The sequence below is a fragment of the Ascidiella aspersa genome, chromosome 7 (genome assembly GCF_963924565.1).
Source record: "Ascidiella aspersa chromosome 7, kaAscAspe10.2, whole genome shotgun sequence".
Taxonomy (NCBI): Eukaryota; Metazoa; Chordata; class Ascidiacea; order Phlebobranchia; family Ascidiidae; genus Ascidiella; species Ascidiella aspersa.
Window position 1 is genome coordinate 22,734,482 of NC_139453.1, and position 15,941 is coordinate 22,750,422.

The 15,941-nt window shown below is 36.7% G+C and overlaps 1 protein-coding gene across 1 annotated transcript; it reads left to right on the forward strand.

The window, feature by feature from the left end:
- The first annotated feature begins 1,311 nt into the window (after nucleotides 1–1,311).
- Nucleotides 1,312–12,085, forward strand: LOC146138378 (solute carrier family 23 member 2-like). Its single transcript, XM_083394581.1, has 12 exons — nucleotides 1,312–1,443; nucleotides 2,114–2,280; nucleotides 2,873–3,059; nucleotides 3,876–4,057; nucleotides 4,296–4,416; nucleotides 4,720–4,856; nucleotides 5,718–5,885; nucleotides 7,520–7,640; nucleotides 8,604–8,776; nucleotides 9,189–9,370; nucleotides 10,327–10,450; nucleotides 11,977–12,085. The coding sequence occupies exons 1-12, from the start codon at nucleotides 1,312–1,314 to the stop codon at nucleotides 12,083–12,085; spliced, it is 1,803 nt and encodes a 600-aa protein (XP_083250707.1).
- Nucleotides 12,086–15,941: the final 3,856 nt, after the last annotated feature.

A 15,941-nucleotide genomic window follows, 5' to 3' on the forward strand; every position in this document is an offset into this window, starting at 1 on the left:
TAAACGAAGTTTGTCTCGTCGGCAACGGTTCCTTGTCGTAAAATTTAATATCTTCCACAACGAGATCGATTTCATGAACGCAAACGAACATTAAATAGTGAAATCGCTTAACTGATTCACACACGGTATAGCGGTGTTGGTTGCAGTAAACTGACTCGCAAAATAGATTTTCCAACGTGGTTATGTGCTGCGAGAAAATTATTTAAAAAATGGACGATAAAAACAGGCAGTCAAGACGCTCAACTGCCGACTGGCATTCATTCAAAAAAAGTTAATACCCTTAAAAAACCTGCTTATTGTCCTTCACGCTTTGACAAGCTCGAAATAATGTGTTATCTGCGAAAAACCTCGAATTAAATATCGTTTCACCATGTTTTATTACTATATCATGCACATAAAAACGTTTGTCAGCCTGTGCAACTAAACGAAATGCATTAGCCATATAACTTACAAAAACTGAAAATAACTTATATTCGCAGAGTAAAGTTTCTTGCTACTGTCGAACAAAGGCTAGCGCCTCCTATGAGAGATTTTGTTTATCTTGAATATATTGTACTGTTTTTTTGTAATATAGTTCAAGAAATTGAGGAAAGCATTTTCTTTAAGTTAACCACCGTGTTTGTTCTTGACGGGGGTCTTTCGTTGTGATCACGTAGGCGTTTATAGAATTAAAATGCGAAGTATATATAGTTAAATTTGTGGCCAGCAATCTTCATTGACGTGATAAAGTGCAGAATGGTTTGACAGACCTACAGAAAGTGTTTTTAATGCCTTTTAGTTATATTGACCTCGGAAAGGTTATGTTAGCGCGAGGGGTTCATTGACCCAAAAACATCAATCTCGTTTCTAATAACTTACGATTCTGCTATAATTTTACTGTTGGACTGGACGTCATTTAATATCGACAAAGAGAATGAACGTCTACCTATTGAGCTCTAATACTTTTTATCCGTTGATATTCTCGATAAAGTTTCAAGAACAAACTTTGTCTTGTAAACATTGAGTCAATAAAAGTGGCCTATTAAAGGCGAAGACCACTTTATCACATTACATTTTAGTGGCCTGTTACTGAACTCGAGCACAATAACATTTGTTTAAGTTAGGTGACTGCTGCGTTTATGAAAGTAAGTCGTTGTGCGGTTCTGTTCAAATTTAAACCAATAAATTGCCAAGCACGGCTTAAGCACCCTTGTCCTTGTAGGTAGATATTTGTTCTCAATGGCTATGTTGCAATTAAATATTTGTAAAGCGCACAAACAAAATATATTTTCGTATATTTAAATTTATTTAGCGCACTTAGTTCGGCTAAATATGGGTCAAACTACTAAGGAGAATGAACAATTGGAAGCGGAAGTGGACAAAAAGCAAAACAAAGCTAGCTGGCTTCTGTACTCTATTAACGATGTACCTCCTTGGCACCTTTCTGTGCTCTTCGGACTACAGGTAAACCTATATTTTAAATTTAATAAATATTGAATGAAACACGAAAGTTTGAGTTGCAGACATTTGCGCTATTCTAAACGTTTTAAGTTTTTAAAGTGAATGGATACGATTAAATGAATGAGAAGATATCAAATTTATTTTGCCAGAGTAATTTTTGCAGATATTCACTGTCAAACCCATGTATTTCATTATGCGTATTTAAATGTAAACCGGTTGAAATGCTTTTTAAAGTCCAAACCCGGGTCCACAGACTGGGGTCCATCAGGAAACAATTGGGGTATCGCATGTGAAGCATTTTTATGTAATACAGAAATGAAATTCTTATAGTTAAAAACCCAATCCAAAAAAGCAAAATAAATAACACGAACTAACTGAAACAGCATCGTGTTAAACCGCTATATATTGGTTACTTATGTGTTTATTTGTAATTTTAAATCGGTCTTATTGTAACTAACAAGCGCCGTAAAATTGTTAAACGTTTGATATCAAAACCTTTGACATGGTATACTGTAAACCAATTTACTATAAAACCTGCATTTTAAGAACCAACGCTAATTGACATTGTGGCAAATCGCGTATATACAATATTCAAAGAGTATGTTTTAACGGTTTTTCTTAGTTTTGTAAGTTAATCGTCTGACTTTAAGAAAACCAATTGTTTTGTGTGAAGCACTGCCTCCTGTCTATTAGCGGCCTGATGGGCGTTCCGTTGCTCCTGGCAACCAAGATATGCCTTGCGGATGACGACATTGGGAACCAAGCCCGCGCGTACCTCATCAGTTCGGTGTTCTTTGCTTCTGGCCTGACCACGGTATTGCAGTGCACAATTGGCAACAGGTGAGCTGGCAAATTGACAGCAATAAGCGATTCTTATATTAAACATGCTAAGTATCAACGCTTAACTTATAATACGTATTGCACTTGTTTACATAGGGATTTCAAAAATATAGTTGGTATACGTCATATTTTCGAGGGTTAAACTACGTTATTGGGTATTACGAATCATAAAAATCTATAAAAACAGTATTTGAAGTTTAAACTTTTAAGTGGCCAAATAGTTCGCTATTTCAGTTTGTTTTTGAATGACCTGACTTTATGATTCGGCATTACGGCAAAATAACGTAAATTGATTAAAGTCATTTTACTCAATGACCAAGTGCTTTAATTTAGTAGCGCATACACTTTCGGTTGTTGACCTTAATTATTTAGCCTAACTTGGTACAGTATTTGTTTGTTTGCATTGCAAAATATTGACGGAAAGACCAAATTTTACTAGTAATGTATTCACTAAATTATATGAGTTGGGTAAACTTGGACTCGTATTCAACTTTTCCTTTTTCTTAAAATAGTGATCACGCACACGTGAGTCAAGTGGGCGACGATTTTCCCATTCGCATATTTTATTTACCGTATATTAATGGGGCTTTAGACTGCCCATCCTTCAAGGAAGCTCGTTTGCCTTTCTTGCTGCCACTTTCGCCATGTTGCAACTTGAGCACAACCAGTGTCCGGATCCCTTGCCTCCCGGCTCTTTCAACTCATCCCAAACCCTCTATAACGACACGGATGGAATGATAGTTGACGGAGAGGAGCTCTGGATGCGAAGAGTCAGACAGGTGGCGATTAAATTCATTTTTACACCCAAAATAAATATACAGGCTAATATATATAACTGTTTAGATCAGGGGTGGGCAACCTTTTCAAGACAAGGGCCAGTTAGGAAATGTAATGCTTACAAGAGGGCCGCACATCAAATCAACACTAATTCATATTTCAGCTTTTACTGGAAAAAACTAATGAGCTTGCGTTCTAGTTGTTTCGGTTCCAAAAAAATAAAATCTATCTATCTATCTATCTTCAGCTACTTGGCTGCAACTACGGCAGTTTTGTCACTGCTGTCTCCTTGTGGATTCGGAAAAAAAACTTTTCCTACAATTTCAATGACGCCTAATTTCTCGTACGGATCGGCTCAGTACAATTTAATTAACACCCCAATATGCGTGGAAAAAGTCTGTTACTTGACCGTACTAGACAAGTGTAATTATTGCAAAACAATTCTTTATCGTAACAACGTGACACAAGTAAATTTCATGAATGAAGATTGTTTTGTAATAGATGCTTCCCATTCGAGTTCAACTGCATTACTGTAGCGGTGGAATGTATATGTTTAAAGGAATGTATATGTTTCGCCTATACTGGCATAGATTCTATTTGAATAAGGAACTGACGATGCCAGTATAGGCGAAACATATACATTCCTTTAAACATATACATGAAATATATACTCCTTAAAAAATGTCTGATCCTTGATTTACTCTTGTTTTTAAACTTCGAATTTTATTATTCATTTGCTCAAGTTGTTATCCGTCTGACGACTTACATTACAGTATAAGACGTTGAATGATTCATATAAATCTAGCTATTTGTACCAGATCCAAGGTTCGATGGCCGTTGCCTCGCTCGTCGAAGTCCTGCTGGGCCTGACCGGTTCCGTCAGTTTTCTTCTGCGGTTCATCGGCCCCCTAACGATCACGCCGACCATCGCTCTGATCGGTCTCGACCTCTTTGCCGTTGCACCCCACCACGCTGAAACGCACTGGGGAATCGCTGTTTTGTGAGTCAGTTTCAGTGCAGGTCTCCATTAATTTACTGTGTGATTTCAAAAGTGTTACGTTGTGCCCATCAAATGTAACTCACAGCGCACTAAATATGCAACTGCGGCCCACATTTGGGCCGCGGCCCACAGTTTTCCGACCACTGGCTCAAAATAACAAATAAATATCTCTCAAGCGATCCCAGGGTATCTTCCAAGATATGCGAGTCAAGTGGTTCTTTTATGGTTCTTTTTTCAGCACGATGGTGTGTCTGGTGCTGACGTCGCAATACTTGAGTAACGTGAAAGTTCCTCTACCAGCTTTTACCGTCAAGAGAAAGTGTCACGTCAAAAGAATTCAGATATTCAAAATGCTTCCAGTAAGTCGTAATCCTTTTATGTACCACTCTGAATTCGGTTTATAAGGCATGCTGTTTGAGGCTACGAATTTTACGGCCTCTGGGTGTTTTGAGGTCTTTAAGCAATAAATGAGTCTTGGTCTTAACCTTCCTTGTCGCCCTTGATGTTAAGTTGTTTGCGAATTTCGTAAACGTACTGCTCGGTAAGGAAAACACTTGGAAAAGCAGTATAGTTTGTAACGTTAGGTGAGTATGCTATTCTTTTAGCAAACCTCTGCATTTTCTGTAAATATGTTCGCGACTAGTAAACTTTGACAATAACAGGTTCTCATTTCTCTCGTGATTGGTTGGATTCTTTGCTGGATTCTAACAGCAACCGATGTCCTTTCACCGAATCCCGAGGATCCAACGTTTAAAGCCCGGGCAGACTTAAGATTGAAAGTTTTGGAGCAAAGCCCCTGGTAAGAACAAGTTCTGCTACCTAACAGAAGTTATTTCAACCGAATGTTTCGTGTCTTGCTGGGCTTCACCCGCTAACAATCGTGCTATTTATTCCCATACACAGGATATGCTTGCGATCATCATTGTTGACTTTTACTTTTTTGAATAACATTTTTTTCCCGAAATACGTTTTTCATTATTTCCCCTGTTTCATATTTAGTATTTCGTTGAAATCTCGCTTGTTGTTGTTGCATTTACGCAATGTTGTGCGGTGTAAAATTAGACAGCCCAATGCTCAAACCCTAAAGTAGAAATGTCCGATAAATTTGGGCTCATTGCCGATACTGGATGCCAAGTTGAAATATGAGCCGTAATCCTATGCCAGTGTGACCGATACCGACTGAACATTATGGGAATTTTAGTCATGATTTGCGATCTATCGCACCTTTTTACATTGAAAAAAGAAATTCCATTTTTTTACCGTTAAAGCCTTTTAGTTTAATTTGGTTCAAGAACCTTATAATGTAATATACATTTGCAAGTTTTAATTCAATTAATTTTGTTCTTTTATCATACCATTGAGGTAAATTGCTTGCCACCGATACTTCTCCCCCCCCCCCAATTCTAGTTACACAAACATGTCCCCCTTTATCGAGTTTTATCGAACATCTATGTTTCTTGATAATGAATTTCAAACCCAAAAATGTCGAGTAGATCGAATTTATCTTTATTAAGACGTCAGAATGAAGACGATACCAGCTCGTATCTAAACGTCTTAATCAAGATGATGTCGATCTACTCGACATTTTTCGCTTTGTAATTCATTATCAAGCTACATTACAGATCCGTGCAGAGTGTACGCATCTATTTTTCTGTTGCAGGTTTCGCATTCCTTATCCTGGTCAGTGGGGCCTGCCCGAAGTTTCGTTTGCCGGGGTGATCGGAATGATCGCGGGAGTGATGGGATCGATCATAGAGTCGATCGGTGATTACTACGCATGCGCAAAGCTGTCTGGCGCCCCGGCTCCTCCCAAGAGCGCCATTAATAGGTAACTGTTTTTGGTCGTTGTTTGCCGAGAAGTAGGCGTACCCCTATGCCATAAAACGAAGGTCAACTTGGCTCGACGCGTCTTTTATTGCGCGGTCCCTTTTAAGAATACCTATAGCAAGTTTAACTTTGTTTGCTTGTGCATTAAGTGGCCGCAAGGATGTCCGTTGCTAAATGCCAACGTCTCAAAATAAAATTTTCGCCTCGTTAAAAAAGTAGTTATAGGCTATATTTACACCCCCTTTTAATAGTTTAACCTTAACCGTCCAGTGAAATAGTTGCCCTCAAACAGCTACCAATTTCGGTAAATGTGAATATCGAACCGTCACGCATTGTTAAAAAAGTAAAGTAGGTTTACTCAGTTTAGCTAAAATGCAAATTGTCCTTGGAAGATTCAACCTATAACCAAATCGTAAAAATAGAAAAAACAATCTTGACTTAATGTAAATTAACGAAATCAGCATCGGTCTTTTGGTCTTAAAAATTTTGCTAAAGGATAAAAATATTTTAAAAACAAATTGGTTTGAGTATTAAAATATAGCTTGGGAAGTGGGGTGGCGTAATACCACTTCTGGATCCGTCCTTGGTTTCTTATAAATAATACCATTTAAGGTTGGGCAATCTTTTAGTTGAAAATTGATCGAAATCGCTGATGCTATTACAGGAACTGGTAAAACAACTATGCATACTTGTTGTGTTATGCTCATAATCGGAAGAGGTTACCAATTTTATTAGTTTAACCTTTTATGTTTATGGCAAGGTCTTAACTGAAGTTGATTTGCTCTAATGGGGGGACTTGACTTGGGCAACTGATGTCTTAATTCGATTGGGACTTGATTGTTATTTATTAAAAACCTTGTATTGGACTTGAGTAATTTTAGAAATGACTAGATTGGGGTCTTACGCCATTTCAAAATACATTGTTTAAACCAGTGATTCTTAAACTGGTGAATGGTTCACCCCAGGGTAAATCAAATGTTTGCATGGGTGAACCAACCAAAAGGGGTGAATAAGGGTGAACCGTCAGAAATGGATGATAGCTCTGCAGTAAATCGACTATACTGAACTGCTGCTTTTCGTTTTTATTTTGCTTTTATATTTCTATTTCGAGACTCTAGAAATTGTAGATACGCAATGGTAAAACTTGAGTTGATCTTAACAAAAATCAAATTAACGTAGGTCATTTTGTGCTGTTATATAAAGAAAAAAGATGAGATAGTTTTATCATATCATGAGATAAGGGTGAATGAAATCTGGACATAGATGCTAGGGGTGAACAAAACTAAAAAAGTTTAAGAAGCACTGGTTTAAACCACTGCTTGTACTGTAGCAAAAATGTTCAACCTACAACTATTGTACGGTACTGCCTTACGTTTAAAAAAACATTGACTCGGATTTAAGTTGATTTACAAACGACTTGACTGGGTGTTACGCGATTTTAAAATGACTTGTTTACAATAGTGCTCTCTAGGCAAAACGTTCAATCAACAGCTTTCGTACTACACTACTTTGTGTACAAGGGTCAACCCGGGCATCAACTGTTTCCGGAACCCGTGAACGTTTTAGATTTGCAGTTGCGAAAGTACACGACGAGCACAAACACACTCTCGACAACGCGTTTCGTTATGTTTACAGAGGCATAATGATGGAAGGGATTGGCTGCGTAGCATCCGGTCTGATCGGTTCTACGACCGGCACAACATCGTACAGCGAGAACATTGCGGCCATCGGGATAACGAGGGTCGGAAGCAGAAGGGTAAGAGCATTTTGGAGCAATTTAATTACTGCACAGTTCATAAACAATTGAGTTACTCTGTAGTGTCTTGATGGCTTTCGAAACCATTGCTGACATGTTTCTGCCGGCGTATTACTGCTTCGTCAACGCGTTTGTTATTAGAAAGTATTGTTTACAACCAGAACCAGTGTTCCCTCTAAGAAAATTTTCTACTGCGCAAATATTTCTTGAAGTGCGCAAGAACATTTTTGTGGTGCGCAAGAATATTTTAAGGCTACGTTGGCAGGGGCTCGCGGCAGATGAATGTTTTTTGTATAGGGGCGAGGAGTGAAAATTTTAAGGATAACGTCACAAAGCGTGACGACATGAAACAAGAATATGAAAAACAATGCGATCGCGCAAAAATAAAATCCGAAAAAAGTGCCCTTTTCATGAAAAATGATATATTGCTTTCACAACGTTAAATATTATGCGACGGAAATCATAAAGCACCATTTTAGCCATTTTAAAATCATAAAGCACCATTTTAGCCATGGTACCATTTTAAGCCAATCTAGAGGACGTGGCCGCAAAAATTTTCCCGGGGGGTACCCCCGGACCCCCCCAATAAAATAGACGTCCTGTTCAGTTTTCTAAATTTTCTACAATAACAGAGTAAATTAAAAAAATTTGTCGAATTTGTAAAATATTGGGGATTCAGATTTTTTAGAAAATTGCTACAAAAAGCGTGTACGGAAAAAATGTTAACACATAGAGCTTCTTCTCGCAATTTACCTTCCAGATAAGCAAATAGATTAGTTTCAATTAATAATTTTAAGTAATTATATAAAACTCGTCCTGACTGTAGTTTTATAGTACAGATGCCATAAAAAAAATAGATCTAAGTGAACGTAAATTTTAAATTTAAGCATGCATTCCACATTTGTGCTGATTTTACCGTTTTGCGTTAATGATACGTTATAATTGGGCCGATACCAATGTCAGGTCCTGCAATTTGCTGGTGCGTTGCTGTTGGTCATGGGCTGCATTGGAAAGTTCGGAGGAATTTTCGTAACCGTTCCGGAACCGGTTATCGGGGGAATATTCATGGTGGTTTTCGGCATGATCTCAGCAGTGGGACTTTCCAACCTTCAGTTCGTCGATTTGAATTCAGCCAGGTATTAAAATAAAGAGTATTTCGTTTTAGCGAAAGGTTTAAAATCACAATCCGACTTTCTTTCAATCCATATTAAACCAGCTGAAATGTTAAATAAATTACTAAAAAACATTTTTTTCAGCGTTTTAATCCATTGGGTTTATATCTAATGTTTTGAGAATGATTGCTAAACTGTCTAAACTTGGACGTTTATGACCAAATAAGTGATACTTAAAGTGATACAGTTCTAGTTTAATAAATAGAGTCCGTGCCTTGTTCGGGCAAGCAAACTGTTGCCTGTATCTTGATTACCGTTTTATGTTTTATTCTTATGGCGTTTAAAGTTGCCAGGAGTTTATGCGAATATTAACCTTCAATGATTCATCCTTTTTGCCTTGTTGATATTTGTGTTTCATAAACACATTTTGTTGTAGAAATATCTTCATCATCGGCTTTTCATTGTTTCTTGGTCTGTCGGTGCCGAACTGGTTGAGAGAGCACCCGGCCGCCATACATACAGGCAGTACAGAACTGGATAACATCTGTAATGTCCTTCTGCGGTCCGCTATGTTGGTCGGAGGGGTCACTGGCATGTTTCTGGACAACACCTTACCAGGTGATAAAGAGGTTGCTTATCGTGTGAAACCTGTAGATTATCGGCGTCCGAACTTTTTTCAAATTAAGGGCCTAAGCTTCGTTCAATAAAATTTCGCGAGCTATAATTTAGGCGGGTCCGGGATTTTAGTTTGGAGACCCGTTTATTTATTTTTTCATAATGTTAACTAGTGAAATTATTAATCTTGGAAACACATGTTGTTCCCCAGAAAAGTCGTGCGCAAATACACAGATGAAATGTAGTTTAGCATTTTCAGTCTATTTTGGTAGAAATTGCTATATTATTTATAAGTTACAGTTCACAATTTGGGTTTGTTTTTGTATGCATTAGGCCTACTAATAAATTTCCCTATACTGGAAAAAACTCCAACCCCCCCACCCCCCAAAAAAAAATTCGCGCAAATATTTGTTGTCCGTGCTTTCATCAAAAGTAAACGAATAAAATGTATGTTATCCATCTTTTTATGCGGGGCTTTGTAAAAATATCTGTTTTCAAACAAGCCCTCTTTGGTAATTTTTTTACTTATTTAAACATTGGTTACTATAGTTATTACATAGTATTTTTGTAGTACTTGCACATAAACATAAATCGGCTTTTTATTAATTTTTACTTGCCATACAGAATCGCAAATTAACGAATTCCATAAAAATATTTTTAGGTACACTCTGCACGGACCCGTAATCCGTAATGTAGCTTAATAATGAATGGCAAAGCAAAAAGGTCAAGTAAATCAACATCCTCTTAATAAAGACGTAATACAATAACTGCGATAATGATACAACGTCTTTTTTAAGACGATTTCGATTTACTTGCTTTGTCATTCAATATTGGATTATTTTTTCAGTCTAAGTACTTGAAGGGTTTGATATAACATTCCTTTTGTTAAAGCCCCAACTAGAAAAACTATGGAAATGTGTGTATTGCTAGTTTTTAAACACAAAAAACCTTGCATTTAGGAACCGAGGCTGAGAGAGGAATCGTCAAATGGAGTTCAAGCCACTCAAGTTCCACTGACAATTGGGAGGATGCCAAAAAATTGCACGATGTATGCTACCGACTGCCGTTTAACACAAATTTCAGGTTTGCAAACTCTTTACGTCCAGCACCTACTTATTTATATTTTCCTTTCAATTGTGAGGGAAATTTAGTTTGGCCTTTAAAGAAGTTAATTTGGTTCATTTGGAAAAAGTTTCGACCAGCAGACGAAGGTGTGGATTTTACTGGGGTCCTATTTTCTTCTGACATATTCTCTTTTTCCATTTTATGGTTGTCAAACGTGGCATTTTCTTGTAGGACTAATGCTATTTGGGTGTGAGGACTATATAGGTTAAAATTCATTATTGGAAAATATTATGGATTACGTTTTAAGTCATATAAAAATATAAATAAATATATAATCACTGTTTAGTAATAGTTTTATTTAACTTGGAATTTATACAATAATATTATTTTTCAGTGGTTGTCAACCTTATTTGCACTGTCGCCCGGTCCCCATATTCACGCCATGAAACAATTGTATTTAAAACATGTGTTGTTTCTCTTAGGGTTCCCCTGCGTAAATATGAAGCCGGAATCCAATTGTATGGCGGGCTAAACAGAAAAACCTAATGCGGGCAAAAAATAGTTTCAGCGGATTTTCAGCGGAAAAAAAATTAAATTTGCATACCGTATTAACATTTGGCAAATATATAGTTTGAGGGCATGCGGCCTGGTCCATTATATTCTCGGGATCCGCCCTGGATCACAGTGTTTGTTTAATAATATGAATAAGTTTGATGATATAATGTACCACCTTGTTATTGTTTGGGGTCATTTTGGTCAGGTATAACCGCAAATCACACCTAAATAACGATGTCTGTGTTTTGAATGCCGTACCGATGCCACAATATTTTTCGCAGATGGTACGCGGGCCACTCACAGCAAGCAGGGCAAATCTATGAATAATTGTGGGGGCATTTTTTTAAGATAACGCCACAAGTTATGCCATACAGTGACCTCATTAAGGTTTAATCGACAAAACTTTCGAAGTAGATACAACGCATTAGTGAGCAGATTTTTCGCACATTATTCGAGAAAAATTAATAACTGAAAAAAGGAGTTTTAACAGGTTCTAACTTCTAACTCAACCTAGTAATAAATGTGAAGACAACTGCTTTTATCTCGTTTCAACCGTTTTAATTCATTTACAAGACAGAAAAAAAATCACGCCAGGCCGTCATTCATCGTTTTGTAATTTCACCAATAATTCAAACACATTTGCTTTTTATTAATATTACTTATAGCTTTTATATTCTTATTAATAGTATGCGAAACGAGAAGGTTTGGGCATCACTTAAGTGCTCCGCAAGTGACACATAATCCTGATTTAGACTATGTGCCATCGCGACCCCCCCCCCCCCCTATCCTTTTGCCCACATTGATTCTCTTTTGCCCTCAAGGTGGCGATATCGCCCATTTTGAGATCCACTGTATAACATCATAACTGTCGTCAGCTTTTCTGGTGCCGCACAATTGACGGTAAATAATAAATCAATATCGCTAATCTAGGGGTCCTTTAAATAACTTTTGATGTGGGTATGAAGGTTAATCTTGTTGCCGATTCGCAGATTTGCGAAGTACATCCCCATACTACCAGAATTTGACAAAGTCGAAAACTTCCAGGGAATTGACGAAGAGGCAAAGTCGTTCACTTCTGGTTCCGAAACTGTCATATAAAGCGGTTCCTTGGCTTGCATGATTTGTTTATAATTAAAATATTTTTTCAATGCAACAAAGCGATACCACAAAGCTATACCACAATGTTCACCTTCTCTAGAAACACAACACAAGTAATTGCCACTATTTTTTTGATCGTAAGTAGAAATGTACAAGCGGTGCCTCTATAAATTGTATACATTAACTGTTTATAATTTTCCCTAATCATGTTTATAAAAAAATTGACAAGAGTATTTTTGGGCCTCGAAATAAGAAGCTATGAGAGAATTAGAAATAATGCAAAAATATTTAAGTTACCTCTGCAATATATTGAAAATAAAGATTTGGTATTGATTTATGAAGGGTGCAGGTTGTAATTAAAAATTCCGTCCTTTGCCGTCAACGCCTAAAGCGAAATTGTTGACCATGATAATTTGAAGTGTGGACCCAGGGAGTTGTCTGTATTGCGTTTGGCTGCGTAAATAATAACCGCAGCTGAACCGTCTTTCGTAAATAATCAAGGAGCTGAACCTAAACCGAGCCGAATATTTTGATGTAACTCGAACCTTTTGAAATAGCGGCTCACTCCGGCATGACGTCACGCATATTTGAAAAAGTCAAGTTATACCATACGTTTGTACTTTGGGCGTTAGAAAAATATCAAATAATATCGATAAATGTTTAAAAAAGTACACAGGATACCTTTAATTCGTCAACCTATATATCTCATTATGCTGGTTACTTATGGAATAAATGTAAAGTCATACAGATAGTTATCAGATATAACTTGGAATAGGGCACGCTACTAAAAAGATAAACTTTATATGTCGGTTGTCTGACAAAAAAGTCATTTACAGTGCGCTTCAACAGGGCGAAAAACGATGGAATATCTGTTCACTAGAAAATGTTGCATTTGTGTTGTTCAGAGGTTTTAATAATAACTATTTTTATTACTTCGTGGAACTAAGATTATATATACGAGTTGTACTTTAACTGTTCCACACATATGTTGACCAAAAGTGATGCGTTTAACGTAACTTATACTGAACCAAATTCATAAAACGGTTTTGAAATAACTGGTTTCTAACCGGAGCTGACTTGAACTTTTTAGTTGCTCCGAACCGAAATTTGAAGCTAAATCAGATTCTAAATAAAAAACCTTTAACCCGAACCGAATCAAAACTTAAAAATCTAAACGGTTCCACATTTGGACTATACCTGCTTTAAATGATTTACATATAATACTATACCAATTTTTTTCTTTACTCCTGTAATGCATTTTCAGTCTTGTCGTGCTTCCTTTACATTCTAAATGAACCGTATCGCTCAACAAATATTAAAAGTATGGTTTTCATTTCTCGTCATCTGCGTCAGCAATTTAAAACGTTTAATTATTAGTTAAATACCAATTGTAGTAAAAATTTTGTCCATAACATTTATAGCAAGTGCTTCGTTCAGTTAGAAAATACTTAAGTTGGAATGTCATGTTTTCTAATCAATATTGCGATCGCTTAGTAGCGCTACATGACAGTATTTAGTAAACATGCGCTGCTAAATCAGCGGTGAAAAATTCGTTTTTCCAGGTTTTGCATAAAGCAAGTTAACTGAAACCTGCTGTTCTGTTGAAACTCACAAATCAAATGTGCCACATAAATCCACTTTAATACTTAAATAAAATAAATAAAAGCGGCTAACTTCTGTACGATAGGGCTACCACATTTTCATCAGCCAAAAAGAGAGCATTTTTTGCCAGCAAGTTAAACGAAAGTATAATCGTTATGTTTAAGTTTTATGATGTTTTTCATTTCCTTGGTATTTGCAGCCCAAAGTTACAAAAAAAGCGAAGCAAAAGTTACAAACACAGACACAAAAACAGCAAATAATTTTAATTTTCTAATTCAGTCCATAAATACTTTGCGGTTCCCTTGACAATTTTTTCGGGGGCAATGTTTGCAATAACAATCAAGAAGGTAGGGCTGGTAGGGCATTTTGGAAAACTTTTTTTAAACTAGCAATTCAGCATGTTTCATGGCTATAGTAATTTTTGGAAATAAATACACTGTCTCGCCTTAATGTCTTGTTTAAAATATAAACAACTAAATCAAAATGCGAAAAAAGAGGACAATTGGACATTTTTGAGCGTCCTCGGAGGACCATTCGCTTTTCTTGAAAAAAGAGGACAAATCCTCCTAAAAGAGGACATATGGTAGGCCATGGTACGAAAGCTTAAATAAAATTATGGTTACAATAACAAGACTTTTAATTTATGGATACGCGACACATTGAGCACATAAAAATATATTCGCACACATTTTGCATTTTTTAGGAAAACTGTGACAAACACGAGGCCCAAAGTTTGGAGACCGTTTTACCATTGGCGCATAATAACTAAGTTAGACCAAAAATTGTTTGAGAAGGGATGTTTAGACCGGTATACTCCCAAGTACTTTTTAAATTACGAACTGTGCTTATATTGGAAGTTCTTAAAATGTATTTTATTTAATTTGACAAATAATTTCAATGGAGACTTGAGTAGCAATAATAATTTACTACAAGCTCCGTGGCTATTGGTCACCCGAATTGTTTTGGCATACTTAACAAAAACAAACTATCGGAAATAAAAACTTAAGAATTAGGTATTGGCTTTTTTACTTTTTTGTCAAATCAGGTTCTTTATTTGCCACTTTTTCTGTTTGCATCTTGTTGAAAAGTGCTCACATTTTCCAAAGTGTATGTGCCCGTCACCATATATACAATGATAATTTACGGATTTGAAAGGGCAATAAAATTTGTCATTGCGGAAGGAAACTGGTCAAGCGTACTGCTAAAAAATACTATGTTTGAGTCGCGTTTAAGATTGGTTGCTTTAACTACAGTTTGTATTAGATGCTCTTAGGGCAACAGCAAAGCATGAGAAGGCCATAAGCCGCCTGAACACTCCGTGTTTAACAAAACTCTGAGTCATCAAAAACGCACAATCATAAAGCACAACGAAAATCCAACGAAAAGATCCCATACATTGCTACTGCTGATATCTCCAAGTAATTAACCAACATGGGCAATATTAGTGCATTGGGATACACATTGTAAAGGGTTTATATTATCTCGCACGATGTTTATTTGACTGCTCTACCTGCTCGATGCATACTTGCAGGTGTAGTTTTCATTGGAATGAGGAATCTATTTCAGGAACCACTTTAAATTTTAATCGCATTTAAATCTGTGGCCATCGTTTCTACGTGTCAGTTTATTTTGAAATGCAAGCGAAGCAAAACACGCATTGACTATATCTTTTGAATAAAACCAAACCTGTTACACAAAACAAAGGAACGAGCTAATCTATACACCCTAAGGTTTCCGGCGTATCGCTATAACAATTAGCTCTGGATTATTTAGTGTTACACGCTGCATACAGTCGCATTTCTTAATAGAATTAAAGAGAGGCTGAGAGTCGATAAGTTTGTTTATTAGTTGTAGAGTTACATGTCCTACATGCTGCAATTTGGGGCACCAAGTAGCCAGTGTGCATTGATTCGTCAGTGTAAAATGTGAAAAATGTGCGGGTCATAAAATATACTGTTACATATGGCTTGAGGTCGTTTTTCGATGTATTGTCTTACAATTTAGGGGTATTTCATCAATGCTGATACGTAAATACCCCGGCTCTTAAGTGTCTTGAATTCCTTTTAAGTTATTTGTGTGTTGATATCTACTCAAGGAAGTTAAAGATTAAGCCAAACATTTTTGAAAGATTTTTGGAAAGTGTTGTCAGAGTTTTCCAGAGTGTTGCCAGGCGTGTCTATATTGAACCACAAGTGAGCGATTGAAATATCGCGAATAAGAACAAAGAGATTAACGATGTTGAAATATTCGCTCC

Bases quoted from the DNA above. Each gene is read 5' to 3' on its own strand.
- LOC146138378 (XM_083394581.1), top strand. From the start codon at position 1,312: ATGGGTCAAACTACTAAGGAGAATGAACAATTGGAAGCGGAAGTGGAC. The intron at 1,444-2,113 runs GTAAACCTATAT...TTTTGTGTGAAG, and splicing joins CTGTGCTCTTCGGACTACAG to CACTGCCTCCTGTCTATTAG. The intron at 4,417-4,719 runs GTAAGTCGTAAT...TGACAATAACAG, and splicing joins AGATATTCAAAATGCTTCCA to GTTCTCATTTCTCTCGTGAT.